This window comes from Porites lutea, chromosome 13, assembly GCF_958299795.1.
Source record: "Porites lutea chromosome 13, jaPorLute2.1, whole genome shotgun sequence".
Lineage (NCBI taxonomy): Eukaryota > Metazoa > Cnidaria > Anthozoa > Scleractinia > Poritidae > Porites > Porites lutea.
Genome location: NC_133213.1, coordinates 1,179,481 through 1,200,414, shown reverse-complemented (window position 1 = coordinate 1,200,414; position 20,934 = coordinate 1,179,481). Strand labels below are relative to the sequence as shown.

General features: G+C 40.1%; 1 protein-coding gene across 1 annotated transcript in view; it reads right to left on the bottom strand.

The window, feature by feature from the left end:
- The window catches only part of LOC140923553 (uncharacterized), a 38,081-nt gene that overhangs the window by 6,133 nt on the left and 11,014 nt on the right, over positions 1-20,934 (bottom strand). Inside the window, exons 11-29 of the mRNA XM_073373626.1 lie at positions 20,234-20,425; positions 19,759-19,947; positions 19,303-19,548; positions 18,529-18,720; positions 17,818-18,015; positions 17,374-17,622; positions 15,889-16,134; positions 12,201-12,392; positions 10,853-11,092; positions 10,406-10,453; positions 9,452-9,688; positions 8,787-8,948; positions 7,216-7,377; positions 6,459-6,620; positions 5,887-6,315; positions 5,522-5,819; positions 4,358-5,168; positions 2,942-3,176; positions 407-1,033 (exon numbers count right to left, since the gene is read on the bottom strand). Of these exons, the coding sequence (XP_073229727.1) occupies positions 407-1,033; positions 2,942-3,176; positions 4,358-5,168; positions 5,522-5,819; positions 5,887-6,315; positions 6,459-6,620; positions 7,216-7,377; positions 8,787-8,948; positions 9,452-9,688; positions 10,406-10,453; positions 10,853-11,092; positions 12,201-12,392; positions 15,889-16,134; positions 17,374-17,622; positions 17,818-18,015; positions 18,529-18,720; positions 19,303-19,548; positions 19,759-19,947; positions 20,234-20,425 (5,115 nt within the window). The remainder of the gene's footprint in view (positions 1-406; positions 1,034-2,941; positions 3,177-4,357; positions 5,169-5,521; positions 5,820-5,886; positions 6,316-6,458; positions 6,621-7,215; positions 7,378-8,786; positions 8,949-9,451; positions 9,689-10,405; positions 10,454-10,852; positions 11,093-12,200; positions 12,393-15,888; positions 16,135-17,373; positions 17,623-17,817; positions 18,016-18,528; positions 18,721-19,302; positions 19,549-19,758; positions 19,948-20,233; positions 20,426-20,934) is intronic.

Sequence of the window (20,934 nt, the reverse complement as noted above, 5' to 3'; positions counted from 1 at the left end):
ATATTCTATAAATTTAAAACAATTGACCAGCTGGCCTTTTTATCACCACAAAAGTACAGAGATAGCGGTGCATGAAAGTTAAGCGGTAACAGTTTCACTACCATTAATAGGCATAAGTTTGATCGTCATTACTATAATCAGCATCAAGATGGTCTGTTTGACGTCGCATAACAAATTATTTCAGCGCCTCGATTGAGTTGAGGAATAGACCATTTCCGAGTTCAAACAATCGTACTTTCAAAAGAGCTGAAAGAGAGAGTTGCGACTAAGTGCAAAACATTTCTTGTGAAAGTGAGTTTCATTGCTGGGAATGGAAATTCATTTTCATATCGATAGCTTCGCGCTAAGCCTCGCTTTAAAACAGAGGCTCAACTCGGAAATGGTCCATGAGGATATCGTTACTTACATATGTCACAGTTATCTCCTGTGTGAGATGGGTAACACTTGCATTCGTATTCGTTTACCAAATCAAGGCAAAAGGAGTTGGCCATGCAGGGCTCCGATGCACAATCATCAATGTTCACATCACAGGTGCTTCCTGTAAAACCTGTTTTACATAAACAAGAGACGCTTCCCGTGGCGTTGTTAGCGTGACACGTTCCGCCATTCTGACATGGTGACGATAAGCAGCGGTCAGTTAAGTTTTCGCAGTTTACTCCTGCAAACTGATCGGGGCATCTGCATATGTATCCAGGCCTTTCAACTATGCATGTTCCATTGTTTTGACACGGAGAGGAGTCACATTTGTTGATCTCCGTTTCACAAAACGTTCCATTGTAATCTTCATCACATAGACAAGAGTAACCCAGTGTGTGGTCAACGCAAGTGGCGTTATTTTGACAGGAGTTATTGACACAATCGTCTATGTTCTGTTCACAGTACCTCCCCGTAAACCCCGCGGAGCACGAACAAGTGAAATTGTTGATGGCATCATGACATGTTGCATTGTTGAAACAGGGTTTTGCTGAACATTCGTCAATTTCAAACTCGCAGTACTCGCCAAAGTAACCAGCGTTGCATTTACAGTTAAAACCTGTATGTAAGAACGATAAAAAAAACACGTTAAGTGTGTTACTGTTTATGACAATAGAGTACTAAAGTGATGACGTCATAAAAATGAAATTTCTGAAATTATGGGATTTGTCACGATATTCTGAAAGAACAATGTCCAAGAGGCCTACTTGCCAAAAATGAGCATTTCGCGGCAAATTGTCTCTGAGATCGTAGCCCAGTTATACTCAGAAAGCTCCATACAAACCCTTCTAATTTTTTTTCGGGTCGACCCAGAAAAAATTTAGAAGGGTTTGTATGGAGTTTAGTAGGCATAACTGGGCTACGATCTCAGAGACAATTTGCCCCCAAATGTTCATTTTTGGCAAGTAGGCCTCTTGGACATTGTTCTTTCAGAATATCCTGACAAATCCCATAATTTCAGAAATTTCATTTTATGACGTCACACTTTAGTACTCTATGGCTCCGTAAAGTAGTAAGCGAGACAACTACATACCAGTGCACAAAGTTCCGACTCTTGTCGCACTTTAACAGTTTTGGCTTATGCACGTGTGCCAAAAACAGCATGAAACTTATTTTCATCTAATTAGCGGGAAATTAAACTTTCAGTTTCGCCATGTCTCATGTTACGCCAATTCCATACAAATTGGCGGAAAACCGGTGCAAAAAAGAGATTGGTAAAAAAAGGAGAGTGTTTCGCTACTAAAATGCTTCGCTAAAGAGTTAATAAAATTATCATTTTCTTGGCGCAAAAGTTGTTCGTCAAGTTCTGTTGAGCCTGGTTTCCATGTAATTGTCCTAGTCGTGTCGATCACACGTGTCGTCTCAAACTGTGTTCAGGCGATCAAGGCCATAATATGGACACCCCTCCAACGAATGCGAGGCGATCCCGGGGAATGGCGATGGGCCCTTTGCAGCTTAACAGTCGCGTGAGACAAAAACGCCTTGCCAGAGAGTATGGGAGGCAATGGAACAAGAAAAAAAGAAACACGATTACATCATTTAAAATGCGACTTTACTTTCTTTCAAGTGGATCCCACTGCGCCTTTATCTCTCGTGCAAGGTGTTTTTGTACCTTGTGACTGTTAGGCTGCCAAGTGCCAACTGGAGTGATCTCAAGCATGTTAAGGCCTGGCTCAATTTTTGGTCTCGACCTCCCGCGAAGATAAGACAGCTTTTCTTCTACTGCCATGCATTTTAATTCTAAAAGTTGCAAAAAACTTTCGAGAAACTTTCTTTTGAGGCGTTAAATTAATTAGGGTTGAAGTGATGTAGTCTCGTGAAACGTGACGTCATAATGATATTAAGAAAGATATTCAAAATGGGGTAGGAATGGTTGATTACAACTAAAATTGAACCATGTGTAAATGTTTGTTTTACCGAACGAATCTTTTCCCGGGCCGGAACGGAGAGAATTTTTAATTTCTTAAAAAGATATTAACGGGTGAAAAGTGTCACCTGACCTATTTTGCTTAATTACTAATTAAATAAAAACGTGAGTCAACCATTCCGGCCAGATTCCAGCGAGAAATGATGATACAATAACAAAAATACTGTATTTAATATATATTGTGTGGCATCTCGCCACTCCATTTTAGTTTTCTTTTCTTTCCTGGACTCGACCATAAGTGGTCACGTGACTCAAATATCTGATTTTTCACGTAACAGAAAAATGAAGACTACCGATTTTTCTGAGGTTGCCAAATTTGGGAAGGTTCTGATAAATTTTCACAAAGTTATTATCATTATAAGATTTTATGCCAATTAGCCTCAGGCCATGCCTTAACATGCTTGAGATATCGAGCTGCTGAGGGCCCATTGGAGCGATCAAAATAGTCTTAATAGAACTAAGTCTGTATATAGACTGGAATCTTGGCGGCAAGACGATATGAACGATTGCATAGAATCCATGCTTTACTATGACTTTTACCTGTGAATAGATTAACACAAACTCCATTCTGAGTGCAGTTTGCCTCCCCACAGTAATCAATGCGACTCTCGCAATAGAGCCCAGTAAAACCACTAGGACAGGAACACGTGTAGTTAGCTATCAGGTCTACGCAAGTAGCGTTGTTTAAACACGGCATTGATTGGCAGTCATCAATGTTTATTTCGCACTGGTGTCCAGCAAAGCCCGCCTGGCAGGTGCATTCAAAAGCGTTTACCTGGGGAGAAATGAAGGGATCTATAAGCAAAAGACGTATTCATACCGTTGCTATGAATTATACTTGTCAAACCGGAATATGTTTGACATCTACGCATTCTGTCCTTTTAACTATACATTGGTTTTATTTATAAGATTGTTATAACAATACCATCTCTGAAAATGAGGTCTGCTAATTTATTTGGTGGTGGTGGTGGTGGTGTTGTACTAAGCGAGCCCGCTGTAATTGGCCACAGCTGTTGCAGTGTCCCTGCCAACGTTCTTTCTGTTTGTTTGTTTTTTGGCGAAGCTAATAAATTAAAAATAAAATGATATGAAAGCCGACAAGAAATCCAGTTTTCTCATTATACTTAGAGGCTGTGTTATGCATTATAACAAAATCTATGGCTTGAAGGTTCTCGCGAATAGAAACCACTTGCTAGTGTGTCTCCAATGCCCGAAAGAGAGGTTTCTTAATATGACAATGTCAGATCTATAGACACTTTAAATTCTTGTCATCCATCAAACTTTCAGAAGTCATAGAGAAGTCCTTAAAACATTTCTTTTGGTCTTCAGTTGTACATTACGTCATTTGAATTCCTACTTATCTTCTGGCCGTATCACATAATAGTTGAACTTTATTGGGGCGTGTACTTTTACGTCTGCAGGTTAATGATGCGGGATAAGCATTTATCAACACTTATTATTCATTCAAAATATTTCCCCAATTCTGATTGGCTAAAAGCACACGCATAATTCACAATAACCAGTTACTTATGACCAAATTTGGAAGAATTTTGTGTTTAACGAGGAAATGATGTCAAAAATACAGCCTTCTACAGGTTAATGCACCGTTAACCGAGAAGACCTGGGGACGAGATTGAGTTGTTGTCGTTGTAAAAACTAAAATGGCGGACACTTCACTCGTTTCAAGATTAAGAACTACAGCTGGAACTAGGCGAAATAATGGCTAAAAATACAGCACAACAGGCAAGAAGACAACTCGGAGGGACAACTCGTATCTTATGAAGAATTATGGAGATCTCGGAGGGTGTTATCCGCATCAGCCTACCGCCTCGACGGATAACACCCTCCTCGATCTCCATAATTCTTCATAAGATACTCAGCCTCATTCATTAATTGTTAATTAACAGTGTGTTGTAGAGGGCATTTATTCAAAGAAGTACTGGCATTGCAAGGTACCTGATCGTTGCAAGTTCCACCATTGTTACAAGGAAAGGACTCGCACTCGTCTACTTCAGATTCACAGAACCTTCCCCAGAACCCAGGAGGACAGTCACAAGTGTAGCTGTTAACCTCATCCCTGCAGGTGGAACCGTTAGCGCAACCGTGACCTAAACAGTCATCAATATTCCTTTCGCAGTGTATTCCACTGAAGCCATCAACGCAACTGCAAGTGTAGCCGTCGACTTTATCATTGCATGTTGCATTGTTTTGACAAGGAAAACTGAAACATTCGTTAATATCGACACTGCAGTTCTTTCCTGTATAACCTCTCCTACAGGTACATTTAAAGTCATTTATCAAGTCCGAACAAGTCCCATCGTTTAAGCACGGATTATGCTCGCAGTCATCAATATTTAATTCACAGTTGAATCCGGTAAATCCCGCTTGGCAGGCACACGTGTATTGATCAATGCCGTCGATACATGTTCCGCCATTGAAACATGTTGCATTCTCGCATTCGTCGATGTTGTACTGACATTGGTCTCCATTGAATCCATCAGAGCACTGACAGGTAAAGGAAGTGCGTCCATCAAAGCAGGAGGCATTATTCAAGCACGGCGTTGATGAGCAATAGTTGATGTCTAAACTACAGGTATTTCCTGTGAAACCCACTGGGCAAGCGCAGGTGAAATTATTGATGCCATCGTGACATGTACCATTGTTTGAACAAGGATTTGAGGCGCATTCATCAATGTTGTTTTCGCAATGGAGGCCATCGAAACCATCTTTGCATTCACATCGATAAGTGTCAATCATATCCGCACACCTAACGAGATGGAAATAACAGCGCCTTAGCTTTATAGTTTGGTAGCGTTCTTTTTCTCCTTTTCTCTACTTTCTTTCTTTACTCAATTTACTAGTTAATTTACTGCCTCTGATTAGAAATTACTTAAAACTCGTTGAAGACCTTTAAATCAGATGTAGTGCTGAGGTAAGATATACTTCTCCTCGGAGTTCTTCGAACACTGGAAGCAGGAAATGTGTTTATATTTTTCGTTAAAATCTGATGTGGTATATTGACCGATAACGACACTTTTGAATAATACAGATTGTCTTGGGAAAGTTATTTGAAAGCAATTTCAATAACAAAATTCGACTTTAAAGTACATAAATACAAACCTAGCTTGGTTCCTGCAAGGATTGGAAGCGCATTCGTCAATGTTCACCTCGCACTTATTTCCTGTGAAACCGTTCTGGCATGCGCAATAAAACCCATTGATCTGGTCAATACATGTTGCATTGTTCTTACAGTCTACATTAGCACATTCATCAATGTTATGTGGACAGTTGGTTCCATTAAATCCTGCAGGGCAGATGCAGTGGTATGTTCCAACTCCATCCACACATTTGCCTTCGTTCTGACAAGGGTCAGATGTACAGTCATCGATATTCTCTTCGCAATCGTTTCCTTGGAAGCCTGCGACATAATACACGTTGTTAATATTACACTTCATCGTTATATTATATTACTCACTTAGTCTTACCTGTTGCACAGAGGCAGGTGTAGCTGTTTATTCCATCCCTACAAGTTGCTCCATTTAGACACGGTGATAACTCGCATTCGTCCACGTCTGTTTCGCATAACTTTCCGGTAAACCCTGGTCTGCATTGACAGTTGTATCCTCCTGGATAATTACTGCACGAAGCATTATTGGAACAAGGGGATGTCACGCACTCATCAACATCATCTTCACAATTAGATCCTTGGTATCCTTGTCTGCATGTGCAGGTGTAATTGTTGACCAGGTCATGGCAGGTGCCGTTATTGAAACAAGGCTGGTCCTGACAATCGTCAATGTTGGTCTCACATTGTTTACCAGTGTAGCCAGGTTGGCAGGAGCACAGAAAGTCAGCTATAAGGTCTGTGCAGTTAGAGTTGCCTCGACAGGGACTGGAATCGCATTCGTTAATTTCTGAGGATCAAAAAGGCGAGATAAAATAAGTATTCTTGCCCATGGAAACTTTCTTGTTACCTTCGTTTTCAGAAACTATAGTTAATCGAGCCTGGCGGCCCTTCAATGGAACAGCTAACTTAGAGTCGATAGGTACCACTCACCTATGCAATCTTGAGAAGTTTTTGCCCCTCGCAGGACAGTTGCAGTTGTTCCTGGGCATGGGACGCAGATGCGGCTCTCGTTGTGGGGCTGAAAGGAGCGCCGGTTGCACAAAGTACAAGGAGCCAGTCCAGTAGGAGAGAAAGAACCTGGAGGACAGGGGACTGGAGGAAAGAACAACAAAAAATACAAGTAAGACAAACTCTTATGTAGTACTTGTAGTGAATCTATTTGCCCATATCAATAATGATTTAGCTTTTCAAATAAATAGCTGATAATTCATTGTCTACAGTATGTCAACTAGTAGTAGATAAAATATGAGCAGCAGATCTGTATTGGGCGTTTACGGCTAGCCATTGATAACGCCCATGCACGCTAGCTTACCGTGTTCTGTGGTGTGGCTCAGTTAATAAATAGTTTGGCGGTGTGGCCCCGGTTGTTTAAAAGTTGGACAGCGCTACCCACCAGATAAATCGCTATCCAATGAATAAGTATTACGAAGGGTAATTGGTTATCCACTGGATAATGATTTATCCAGTGAATATCACTATCCACCTTTTAAGCAACTGGGGCCTGGGAAATAGTTTTTCTTGAAATTCTATTGGGATAGTCTAAACCTATGTTACATCAGACACTTATCTCTAGGCTCACAGATAATGCATTTTAATGAATACTTAACTCTAGAAATGCACTTCTGTACATTTAGAAGTTTTGTCTGTGCGTTTTGTTTGTTCATAAAATGCACACTGTGATTTTTACCTGCACATAGCATTGAACTGTTTGATCCCTCCTCTGGAGTTGTTGTGTTGACACCGCATTTTATGCAGAGACGCTGTCCCTCTGTTTCTTGATAAAACCCCTTTTCACACTGGATACAAGGCTCTAATCCGGTGGGTGAATATGACCCAGGTTTACACAACGCTATTTTGTGTAAGAGAAATGAAAAGAAGTTATTTTTTTCTTGTACGTAATCTAGTTTCTTGAAAAGCCTGTCGGAGATATATCAATGTTGATGAGTGTTAAGCCTTAAGCCTCAAGAAGTGCTACTCCCAAAGCACAAACTCAGCACAAAACGCTAAAAATCTTCAATGTTTACTCAAGTTTGGGCTTATAGAAGATAATGTCACAGTATTTCAATGACCATGAAATTCAGAGTCCGGGTAGTTAGTTAATCAACTGTGGCCCTGAAAAAATTTGAAGGGAAAAAAACTACGAATTTTTAAGAAAATGCTTTTTTCGTGAGAATGACTCTTAAACGCTGACAAACGTCAACAAATAGCGAAAACTATAATTTCTATGTGTTCGCTTTGCTCGAAATCGCGCGCATTTACAAGGCCCTAAAGCGTTTTGCTGACTTGCAAGGACCCATCTGTTATAACGATGCCCAAAATAAAGGGATGAATCACATAGTTTATTAGATATAATCGTGTAAAGTTTGCTTATCATTTTCGGATAAATTATGACCTAAATTTGGAAACCGCTGAATTTCTCGAATTGGGTCTTTGCGATTTTGGTGAAACTCTGTTCAGCGCAAGGCACTAATGCGCACTATGTGTAGCCGAGAGATTTTCACGAAAAAATGCCGGCAACAGCAGATTTTCGACTCAGACCTCAAAGGGGCGTGGCATTATAACCACGTGACATTTACTCCGATCGCCAAAAATTTTGTGTTATATTGTAGATTGATCTATATGTTATCCATTCTATGTGTTAGACTTACGATAAAAGTAAAGGTGGGGATACCAGAGAGCTTCAAAGTAGGATTGTGCCCCCTAAAAAAAACTGGGTCAAGTTACCTTAACTACAAAACATTATCTTATACAAGCTTTCAACTTAACTGTACCTTGAGTATATAGCTAGGTGGGCAAAAAAGTGGTAGAAAACAGCATTGAAGATAATATAATACGTATAGGCTTAACAAGCTACCTGTCGACATCCAAAGCACGAATCAGTCACTATCTAGTTTTAAGGAAAGGATTTTTAGATAATTACACTCGCAATACTCTTTCTTATGTCCTGCCAGCTAGTGAGGTATAGGGTGATACTTAGGTAGTCTGTTTATGGAGAGGGGGCAAATAGTGGTTAAGGTTGGGGGCGAGGGTTCTGTTATTTATGTTATTTATTATTTTTTTTAATTTTAATTGGTTCTTGGGGCAAGATATCGACAGGGACATTGTCCTGATTTCTACTCCAGTTGCAATTTTTGTTTCTTACTTTGTTTTTCTTTGTCTAACGTATTTTATATATTTTTATCTACATATTACCTGATAACATGCAACAAATTCAATAAAGTAAAGTTGAGTAATAGTACTACAACAGGCTGCTTGTACCTGTACAATTAGATCGATCGTCAGATCTTGTTTCTTCCGTTGAGGTTCTCGATGGACATGGCACACATGTTTCTTGTGACTCTTCCTCTTGATATGATCCGACAGGGCAGTCTTCACATGTACCAAGGGTTTTGTTTAGGTATGTTCCTGGTGAACAGCTTACTGAGCAATGCAAAATATATCATAGTGAGAAATGAAAGAAGAATATATATCTAATATTGGTGGCGATGCTGCTGCTGCTGTTGGTGTTGCTCGTGCTGATGATAATGGTGATGATGATAATCACAGTGGTGGTGGTGGTGGTGGTGATTATGATGATGGCGATAATGGTAATAAAGATAATGCTGCTCTGGTCTTAAGTGAGAAAGAATTATATTTGGCTTGCTGGAGGTGGTTTTCACGAAGGATTTTGGAAGGGCCACCTAAAGCCACTTGAGGGCAACTCCTCTACTTTTCTCAGTTTTCCCGTTTTTCACGTTTTCAGTTGTATTTCGATGAAGTGTTTTTCTTTGTATGCAATTTGCTTAGAACAGCATTAGACCTTTAATTTTAATAAAATAATGACAGCAAAATTCAGAGACAATATCATAAACAGAGGTCAATGTCAAAGCTCCCTAATTTCCTCTGCTTTCCTAGTATGTGTATGATAATAATAAATAAATTACCACAGACTCCATCTCTAAAGGATTGTCCTTTTACACAAAGTATCACAGGTTCTGAGAAGTTCAGCGACTGTTCATCAGGAACAAACACCGTGCCATTTATGGTCAGATTGAGGACACCAATCTTAACTGCTTTCCTGATTTCACTGCTTAAGTTTTTGGCAATCTCTACGCCTGCCAAACCTGCTTCGATCTTGCTTTGTTCGTCGTCATCTACTCCGGTACTGTTGCCGAGGATTACTGCGAAAGGAGAGGTGCATTGTTACATGACAAGCTAGTGGCAAAAGCTCGTTGTAAGAAACAAAGGGCCTACTTAAGAGCAATAATTTCATCCCAAAAAAAACAATCGAGGTCCTTCCAAAGATTTATCCGTCATAAGTATTGGAGTTGAATTTTAAAAAAATTAATCTTCCCTAGTCTTTTTGCAAAATTGCACTAGCTACGGCCTGTATACCAGCAATTGTTAAGTGAAATTGTTGTAATCTTTGTCACTGGAATCTTACTTTCAGCTGTTGGCCAACTCTTCAAAGGCGGTGTTAAGCAACGTATACTGTTCTTCGAGAATAGCAGGGAATGTAGCTCCGGAAGTAAATGTGGATTTTGAATTTGAGAGTATAACTTATCGTCTAATGTTTGTTTTCACCATTTTAATCACTATTATGGCAAGAAATTACTCCTGTACATTTAATGTAGAAAGGCGTGTATGATAGAAAGCCTCAAGGAGTGGACTTTCCATTGTACCAGTTTCTAAATGGAATTGGTTTGAGTTTTCCGGAGACTTTCAGTACCTTATGAGAGGACATATTAGAACCGCATGACTGATTGTAACACATAATAACCCAATATGAAGCCCTGAAACTAGGTAGCAGGGCGTAGGGGGGGGGGGGGGGGGGGGGGGGTATGAAACATTAAAGTGAAGGACGTTTTTGGGTCTGACCTCGGCTGTACAGAACTTACCAATAATATCAAGATGGACTTTTGTCCCAATACGATCACCAACACCATCTGAAGAATGAAAAAATCACCCCCAAATAAACATATACAATTTGTAAATATCGCTTTGAGACAGTCTCTTAACAGTTCAAATATTTTGTATAAGGTCAGATCGATTTTCTGTTGTCACTATACAGAGACTCTGGACTTGACCCGAGAGTCGTATTTCTTGAGCTACTCAAAGCATCTCCAGGTAAAAGTTTGTCACTGAGTAATAAAGAACCCTGTTTTGGAAAAATAGCCCTAAAAAACTACCCAATTACACTATGACTGATGGTCTTCGATCTCGCGTCAATCGTCCTTCCGAGAAGTTCAGTCAACTCAGTTTTACTGCAAGAAAGGGTCCATTGGTTTATGCCCCGGCTAGTTGCTGGAAGTACCGCTATGATACTCAACCAATGTTGCACCAACCTGATGAACGTCTTTTCCGTCTTGTGCTGGTGTCCGTAACCACACCGCATGTTACCTCTACGTTCTCAGCCGTGCAGCGATCTCTGAACGCAGGGTCTTGGCATATCATTCGAAAAAGGGACCCGTTTAAAATCCGAATGAAGTTCTGTCTTATTTGTGTTTGGGCTTCAGGTGTACGGCAATCTCCGTCGAAATAGTACAAATCCATCGCCATTCGAGCTTCACCTGCTTGGTATACCTCTGTAGAGATTTGTTAGAAATACATTAATAAACACTTAACGACTGATCCCACGGGAAACAGTTAATTTTGTTTCCCGAGAATCTCGAATGTTTCCCAAACCTCGGGAAACAAAATTAACTGTTTCCTGAGGGACCAGTCTTTGAATGATTTGTTATATAGCCCACGAAGAATAACGTGTGCAAATTTATATATGAAAATGAATCTCGCGAGGGGTCAGCATCCTCGGGTAACAGTGCACTGTTACCCTCTAACGTCATAAAGTTTGCAATGTTGCCCGCTCACAAATTTTGGCGGGAAACAGTCTTATCGTTAGATGTCATGTGATCTCGAAGTCACCAATGAGACCGCACGCTGTTGGGAAAAAATTTCAGCTGTATAACAAGACTTGTTATAGCATGTTATGTTTTTGCACAGAATCCTTACCATCCAGGAACAAATTTAAACCCGCGCTCAAATCAATAAGTAGATGGATGTGTTTAGCATAGCATCTTTGAAAATTTCACGTTGTACATAACCGTCAAATAAGGAATACGAAGGGTTTCTTTGATCCACATAATTGGTCAAGACAAATTATATGACATAAATCATATATGAACCGCTTATTTTGAATAAAATGAAGAAAAATCATTGCAGGTTATGCATGCATTTTTACCGACTACCAAGAGAAGCCCGAAGAAAAAAAAAACAAACCTGTTAGCCCTTGTTAGCGATACGATGTTCTTCGTCGGAACTGTGGTTCCACTTACGTTAGCTGAGGGTTAATAAGTAGGCTCAGACATTCGTCTCCGTGAAAGGAACACATTTACTTGGAGTTATTGGTTGAGGCTGAATAGGATCTGAATAATTATGGAGATCGAGGGGGGTGTTATCGCCTAAGGCTGTTAACAGCCCCGTAAGTAATTATGGTCGGATAACACCCTCTTTAGTAATAGGCTGGTCTATGTTAATTGGGGTTTAATTTCATCCTTGGTTTACATTTTATTGCCCTTAGTTTTTAGGGATGGAATTGTATGATAATGGGTTGAAACAAATGGAAAAAAATTTATGCAAGGTTAAAATTACAACCCAACATATATGCTAGTTATAAAACAGTAATTTTCCATTTACTTGAGCAATCTGGCCACCGGGTTGGTGGAGACCATGTCCCTGATGCTCCACATACCCACATTGCAAATGGAGACAGTCGTTGAGCAAAATCCCAATTGCTGTTACAAGAGGGAGTACAAAATCTTCCTAACATCCAGTCATCACAAGCCTTTGCCCCGTTCTTGGGAGGCGGCAGATCAATGCAATCTCTCGCTGTATGAAGGCAGATTATGACAAACTTAGTACGGATCGATATTAAATCAACCATGTGCCTCTCTTTAAATTTAAAGTTACCCTTCGGTATTGAAGTACGCCTAATCCTAAATATTAAGTTGACTCTACGTTGATGCATTCTTAATTCCAGAGCTAGTGGAAACTTAAGATTATTCTATTTTCAGCTAATGGTGGCTACATGTGTGATTTTGTGAGTTTGCAGATTGGCAGACCAGCGTTATGATCTGCAGGCGTATGTTTCATTTCAAAGACAAATTAACGGAGGGCTGCTATATGCATGTTGCCAAGGCTTTCCCTTGTAAAACTAGCATAGTTTTGTGACTGTGAATTACCTTATGAGATGAACATTGATACCATGAAAATGAATTAGAAAGCAATTGGGGGGCTGTGAAAGTGGCTAATTGGTTAATAAGTATAGATTTTAACCGTCTGGCTGCTGTCATTGTGTAAGGTTTTGTGCTATGTGGTACCTGTATCTGGAATTTGGTGTACATAAATACATACATACTTTATTGTTACCTTCCCAAAGGGGCTTTTCAGGAACAATGATTATATTGCATTATTTATAATAACTAATTACAACACTTAATCTAATACTAATTACAATGTTTTAAACTTAACTAAGAAGTATTTACAAAATTATCTAAAAGCTGGCTCCTTTTTAAAAAGGAACGTTTAAAAATTTTAACAGATGGGCTTAACTTAAGAAAAGATTCCAAATTGTTCCAAAGCTTAATAGTCGTGTCATAAAAGGTTCTTTGTCCGGGAGCAGTTCTGAAAAGAGGGATGTTTAGCTTTTTGCTACTCCGAGTTGTTCGTTCGCTAACTTGCTCACGGGTAATAAATTGGGATGTAAGTATTATTTGTAGTATTCGTCCAAACATTCGAACAGTACTAGTAGTACATTTTGCTGAAGATCAAGGCATGTATTACGGTTAACAACGAATTTTTATCTAAGCAATGTTTGACCCTGTTAATTTGCGCTAGACGTGCGATACATTCCGACACTGAGGTCCTTATATCGTTATCAAATGTTAAGTTCGGATCCAAAATTACGCCAAGATCTCTCGCTGATTGCACTGGGGAAATGTCCTTTCCCTTACAAAGACAAGTGAAATTCATGGAGCTTAGAGGTCAATTAATTTTGTCTTGTCTGGATTCAGTAGTAGCCGATTTCTGAAGCACCAGTTGCCCACCTGCAGGAGATCTTCATTCATTTCTTGGACAATGCGTTGGGATTCGTGTAAATTTAAAAGAAACAAACAGTTTTGTATCGTCTACATCACATTCTGTGGAGCAATGCCTTGGAACTTCTGGTAGATCATTTACGTATATGCTAAATAATAGGGGGGCTAGAATACTGCCTTGAGGAACGCCACATTCAACTGGAAGAGGATCAGAAACAGGACTATGAATTCGTACAACATGATATCTATTTGTAAGGTGGCTGTTAAACCATTTTAGCGCGCTGCTTGAGGCGCCGACGCTTTGTATTTTACGTAACAATATTTGGTGGTCAACGCTGTCGAAGGCTTTACTCATATCTAAAAGCACGCAGGCAGTCAATTTCTTATCATCAATTCCTTTGAGAAATGCATCAGTTGTGTGAATTAAAGATGTCTCAGTAGAGAACCATTTTTTGTTGCCGCTTTGTTTTGTGGTAAGCCTTTCCTTGGTTGTCAAATAGGGGACAAACTGATTATAAGCCACTCTCTCGCAAACCTTTGACAATGCAGGTAGGAGGGAAATCGGTCTGTTATTGTTAGGAAGTTCGTGGTTGCCTTGTTTGGGAATAGGTGTAATTTCGGCAGTTTTCCAGACCTCTGGGATTGAAGCTAAAAGAGAAGCATTGATGACTGACGTAATGAAAGGGAGTGTGATCAACAGGCTGTTCTTAAGGACTCGAGTTGGCACCTTGTCAATGCTAGGAGCCTTATTAGAAGGCATTGCGTTTATGACGTCCGCGACCTGTTTACAATCAACATAATTAAATGTAAATTGCTCACTAGCAGGAAAACATTTAGAAGTAAAAACGTTTTCATGAAGAACGAAGTTGTGCTCTTCAGCAAGATTCAATTTTAGAATTTGTAGCCTTTCCGACTGATGCAAAAAAGTTGTTAAAATCATCCGCCACGGTCTTGTCGTCATCTTTGCTATATACTTTTGGGGTGACAGATCTTTTAGGGAGACAAAGGCGAATTGCCTTCCAAATACAATTTGTATTTCGTGGATTGTTTTGAATGTGATCCTTGACAAATTCGACTCTCCGCTGCTCTTATTAACTTTCTCACTTGGTGTTTAAGCTTTTTGTAAGTAGACCAGTTAGCGGGATTATTAGTTCTGCGTGCTCTCTTTCACCAATAGTTCTAGATTTCATAAGCTCGTGTGTCTCCTCAGTTATGCAAGGATTTGGCTTTCCACGAACTTTAATTGATCTGATCGGAGCATGGTGGTCAAGAATCTCATTGAAAAGAAGATTAAATGCAAGTAATTTGTCGTCGACGTTGTCGAATATTTCCAAGACAGACCAAGAAGCGAAAGACATGTCATACTGAAATGCGTCAGGATTATAGTTTTTAAAACTTCTTGTTTTGACGTAAGTGACTTTAGGTAGAGATGCTTTTAAACGCAGATCGGCAAAGATGATATCGTGGTCACTTATTGAGCAGTCTATTACATCAGCTTTAATGACTTGTTTAGCCTGTGAAGTGAGAATCACATCTGTAAGAGAACTTGATGAGTCCGTTACTCTTGTAGGAGAAGCAATCAACTGCGACAGATTAAACGACTCGCAGAAACTAGTTAGGGATTTCGTTTCAGTGCATTCTGCATTTAGGAGATTAGGAGTCCCCCATTACGTACACAGGCTTGTCCAGAGTAAAAGGGTAAATCAAAGTGGCTGCCAAATCGTCCTCCAAACAGGTAAACATTGTATCTGGAGTTCTATAAACAGTGCAAATAATAATTGACTTTAAGTTCCTGACTGTATTTTCAACCAGAGCTGATGAAAACCGTTGATGGAAATATTAGAGATGCCGGCTAACAGTTCTGTGCGATAGTTACTTGCGACATATGCACAGACGCCGCCACCGGCCTTGCTACTTCGATCGACCCGGTAGATGTTGTATCCAGGTGTGTCTTCTCTTTGTCATTCGTCTCATTAGAACAGCTGTTCAGGTATGAGATAGGGTAGTTGCTTAGTCCCTGTAAGGCGTTTTCCCCGTCCCTCTCGGTCAATTCCCTCTGGGGACGTATTGGAAGCGAACGGACGGGAAACTCGGGATTTTCGCTTGGACCACGTGACCTGAAAAGCTTTGACCGCGTGGAATAATGAGGCCAAGGGACTAGGCAAATAGAGTAGGAAAAGTCATGCCTTTTATAGCTGGTTGTCAAGAGGCATACCGCCCACCTCCAACCGAATTTCCCAGGGATATCCCTTGGCCCCAGGTGATAAGGTCACGTACTACCTACTTACGTTTTAACCGGATGGTAAACTGGCAAACGGCAGGATTGTTATTTGGATTGTTATCAAACGCCGTGCAATGCACGTTCCAGGTTCCCCAGTAAAAGCGTGCCCCACTTTGATGGCTGCATGTAATGACCAAAGGACTGTTACTATTGTCTTTGAACTGCGGGGAGATCCATGTTACAACTGTCCTCATCTGTGTTGCGGTTAGGTTTTGGTCAGGTGGGCAGTACACAACCTCGGGGCCGGAGTCGTCTGCAAATAAAATGAATTCTTAGAAATGGGTGGTTCAGATTTTTGTCTTAAATTCAGACATGCGATTGATTTGGAGGTTGAAATTAGACACAAATGCACGCTTAGGTACATACGGTCCATTTCCGGCGAGGGATGGGAATGGGTAAAACCTTTTTAAGCAAGCATTACGTTTAACATTAAACATTGGAATGGTTTCTTTTTCACGTTACAAACCTCTTTCGTGCTGAATTTGGCAAATTTGACTTTTTTTATGTGGAAAAAGGCCAATTTGAAACAAATTGGTAACTTTCTTTAACATTAAACATTAGAACGGCTTCTTTTTCATGTTACAAACCTGATTCGTCCTGAATTTGGCAAATTTGACTTTTTTATGTGGAAAAAGGCCAATTTGAAACAAATTGGTAACTTTCTTTAATATATTATAAATTACTATTTATGAGCGGACAAGGTGAAGCGAATCTTGTACTTTGATTGGCGACTCCAGCTCCAGAATGGGTCTATCTGGCCCGCTCTCGATTGCCCGCGTTGCCCTCGCAAGTAAATTCAATTTTTTGGCCTTATCATAAATCGCTAGTTTGTATTCCAAGAAAGTTCGGTATTGCCAACTAGAGTGTGGCATATTTACGTCTCTAAGGACTTTGATTTCCTCTCAGTCCATTAAAAGTCCGGCCAATATCCTGGCCAACATCCAGCCATCTTAACCTCAGTCATGCTTTCTCAATAAGGAATATTTTCAGGAGCACCCAACGACGGTTTCCTCCTAAATACATTAAAAACACTTTTTGGGCTATCCAGAGCACTCTTAGATCTCTAGAAATAAATTTTAAGCGACGCTATAAAATTGGCATCTGTTCGGTCATCCTGGGGGAACTTCAGGCTTTTCGAAATTACAAGGGCTTCAATGTCATTTTCCCGAAAATTTAAGACGTAATTGAACGTTTTTCGAAAATGAGAATTTTTCTTACGCCTCTCTCCATCACATTTTTGTATCTGAAAATTTTAGGTTTCCTTTTTCTACGAAAATTAGCCTAACACGGGGGAGTAAAATGTGAAAAATCAAACTTCAGAAAATCGTAGGGAATTTTTTAGATAAGCTTCGAAAATTGCACCTAAATTGAACGCTCATCTAAAAATCTTTTAGCCGTATTCAAGCGATAGAAAATTCTTGGCAATATTTGCTTCTCCGAACCGATAATTTACAGAAATCAGTCGTTTATAGATGCCCCAGTATTTTCTGACCTTGCAAAGAGACTTCAAAGGAGCACTCTTCCTTGTTTCCGCTCGCATCAGTTGCAGTGTAGGTAATGACAGTAGAAGAGTAAAACGTGTAAGGTGAAGTGACTCCAGCTGGTGATACAGTGATCTGTGGTGCTTGGTCGCTGTTGTCAGTAGCCACAGGAAAAGTCCAGTTTACCGATGCCGACGAATTATCGTTGATACTGGCGCGAATATCGGATGGGCAGCTCATGAATACGGGAGGAACAACGTCTGCAATGCAACATATGAGAAAATTTAACCCTTAATACTGTCACATCAGACGACTTGAACGACGGTACCTTCTGTCAAGCTCACGACTAAAGGCGGCCATGATTTACTTAAGCACCTTATTTTAGAAAAACAACATTGTTCAGTTTAATTTCTGTTTTGTTTCAAACAGACGAAAAAGCCAAAGAAACGACTTACCTTTGCACTGCAAAGTAGACGATACATTTTGGTCCCATTTTCCGTTATTCCCACACTGCAACTTTTTTACGCCTCCATTGCTTTGGAATCCATGTCTGCATTCCAAATAACAAACGGTTCCACTTATGGGATATGATGAGCACATGTAAGGATAAATATAGCCAAACTGCGGCGCCGTTAATGAAGAGCATCTACGGACTACGCAAACAAGAACAAAAAGCATTTCCTTAGTCGATTTTCTGTTTGAGGAAAGTTCATCATAGGTTGTTTTACGATATAACGATAATTATAATGATGATGACATGGTGGTAACAATAATGATGTCGCTGATGGTGGAGATGATGGTAGTGATAGTGGTAATGGTGATGGTGTTCGACAATAACTATAAGGACTAAAAAAAAGACAGTGACCAAGATAATTATACATACAGTTCATTTCATTCTCTCCGTAAAAAGTGGGTGTGGGAGCTTGCGAGGATTACCAGCCATGAGAGCGGTTCTCTGTCCAAAGGCCGAGCTGGTCAAAGTGGAGGCCTCCAGACATCCCAGACTCCCAGGCACCCATTTTCCGTTTTTTCTTCAGAAAGGAACACAGTCGTTAACATTCCTTGTTATTTAGCATCAATAGGTAAAATGGTCACTCAATTAACCACTTGGTACTTGTCGTCCTCATTGTTTATACCAAAAATGTCTTACACCATTCTATGTTTACCTTTGCAGACAGGAACTGAATTGTCCCAATAACCCGTGATGTGACCAGGGCGTGCTTCACATGATATATTTTGTGCACCAAGTAAGTTGTATCCATCGTCACACCCAAATGTACAGGTTGATCCAAAATAATTCTCACATTTGCCCACCAAAAAACCGTTCATCGGAGGGAACATTGTTTGGCATCGCAAAACTATGACAGAAAGCAAGAATAAGTTAATTTCGTGCTGCTGGATATAGTTACTTCATCTTAGTGTCTTTTAGGGCGCTTTCCATTCGTCAGAACTGACCGGCCAGCCCATTCCCATCGTAATGAGAATTTCATTTTTAATCAAATGTATGGGAGATGCACGTATTTGAACACGTGCTTAGTCTTTCACCCAGGCCCAGGTTCTTCATACGTTTTATAGCGCAATCCAACGGATAAATCACTGTCCGGAGGATAAGTATTAGGCAAGCCATTAGACCAATTTCGATAAATTAAAATTCAGACTTGGTATCGAGGCTTAAAGGAATAAAACAAAAAAAAAAAAGATCTTGAGGCCCAGCAATGAATAATGCATTTTTTTGTTTCATTCCCCCAAGCCTCGGAGTTAAGTACGAATTTTAATATATGGAAATTGGTCTTATTGCGTTATCCACTGGATAGAGATTTATCCTGTGCGATGGCCTTATCCACCTGGGGTCTGATGTACAAATTTATCACTTAAGCGACATATTTGTTACATCGTCTTTGCAGATTGCGTGTTTAATGTATTTCAAAGTCTCGTCTTACCCTCAATAATGACATCAAACTTGCAGATCCTAGAATTCCCAGCTTCATCGCTGGCGATGTATATAACAGTATGCCTTCCTGTGTAGTATATACTGGCTACACCAGTAGAAGAAACATTCGGGGTCACTCCTGAGTTATCAGTGGCTAAAACTGAAGGCCAGCTTACTGTTGTGTAGTTCTTCCCTTTGTCGGCGTAGCGTTTTATATCATAGGGGCATGTTGAGCCAAACGAAGGGCTTTCCCCGTCTAAAATAAAACGTTTTAATAGATTAGAGACCTTAACAATTTAATACGCATGAGTCTAAAGTAATAATGGTCGAATAGTTGGGCCTGATAGTATTTGGTATAGTTCATTTGCAAGGTTATATTCCTTTGCTCAGACAAACAAATGGATTGGAGTGACCACAGAAAATGAACCTGCATATAGCGTATAAATTATTCAAACATTATACTAACCTTCACAAAAAGCACTGGTGCTTTTGGACCACTGTCCGTTGCTAAGACAGGAAGCGAATTGCTCCCCATGCAGCGTGTAACCTCTTGCACATGAGAAAAAACACGTTTTACCGTATTCTGGAGAAGCTGTGCACGAATTTGGTGTTACGGACCCGTTCTTTGGTGGCTCCAGGGAACTACAACGAACGACTAAAGAAACGTAGTGCAACAGTATTAATTTTCAAATGCTCACTCATTTCATGTAAGCGTTTGTCTATACTCGTAACTGATAAAAGGTTCACGGAGCGCTTTCTAATACAAATGGCAGAATTATCAGCGAAAACCCCACAAACTAATGGCCCAATAGCAAAACGAAATTGGGAAAGAGCGTTCTAATACCGAGAACTCGCAGTTTCATCAATAACGATTTCATTTTGATATCTGCAACACGAAAAGCAGTTCAATATACCATTTAACCCTTTGTTTATGCTCACACCTTGACAGTTGGGTGGTTGCCCTGACCATGTTCCATTTGCCTGACAGTCTCTCTCATTTGAACCGTTTATTTTGAGATATCCAATGTCGCAATAGTAACGGCATCTGTCACCAAAGACATTATACATGGAACCGAATCCACAGCCTGACTGAACGCTGTGAGGAGGAAGAAGAAGGCGAGGGCACCTGACCACTAAAAACAAAAGTAAATAAAGATAAATTTTATATTGTTGTTTAACTATCTAATGTGAATAGGCGACTATTAAAACGTTTGTCACAGTTAACTTATGCACAGAACCGAGGGACAAAAAGAAATAGTAAGAGTGGCATTCAGTCGAAGAAGATGACGATCGATGATGACAGTGGGTGAAATTGTTGTTGATGTATTGTTCATGTTGATGATGATAATGATGATGATAATGAACAACCAGAACAATGAGGAGGTCGAGAAGAAATAGAATAAAAACATGGCACATAAGACGAATTTAGACGCCTCGTCGACTCCAGCCTCTTAACTGGGCCTTATATTTTGGAATTTCAGACTTTCAAGGAAAGAGCCAACAGCCTGCAAATATTAACACGTAAATGATATTTAACAATTATTCCTCTAGCCCGAATGGGCTCTGAGTCAATAGCCCATGAAGCCGAAGGCCATGAGGGCGAGAGGAATTATTTTAGTAAAATCCAACTAGTTGGTCAAAA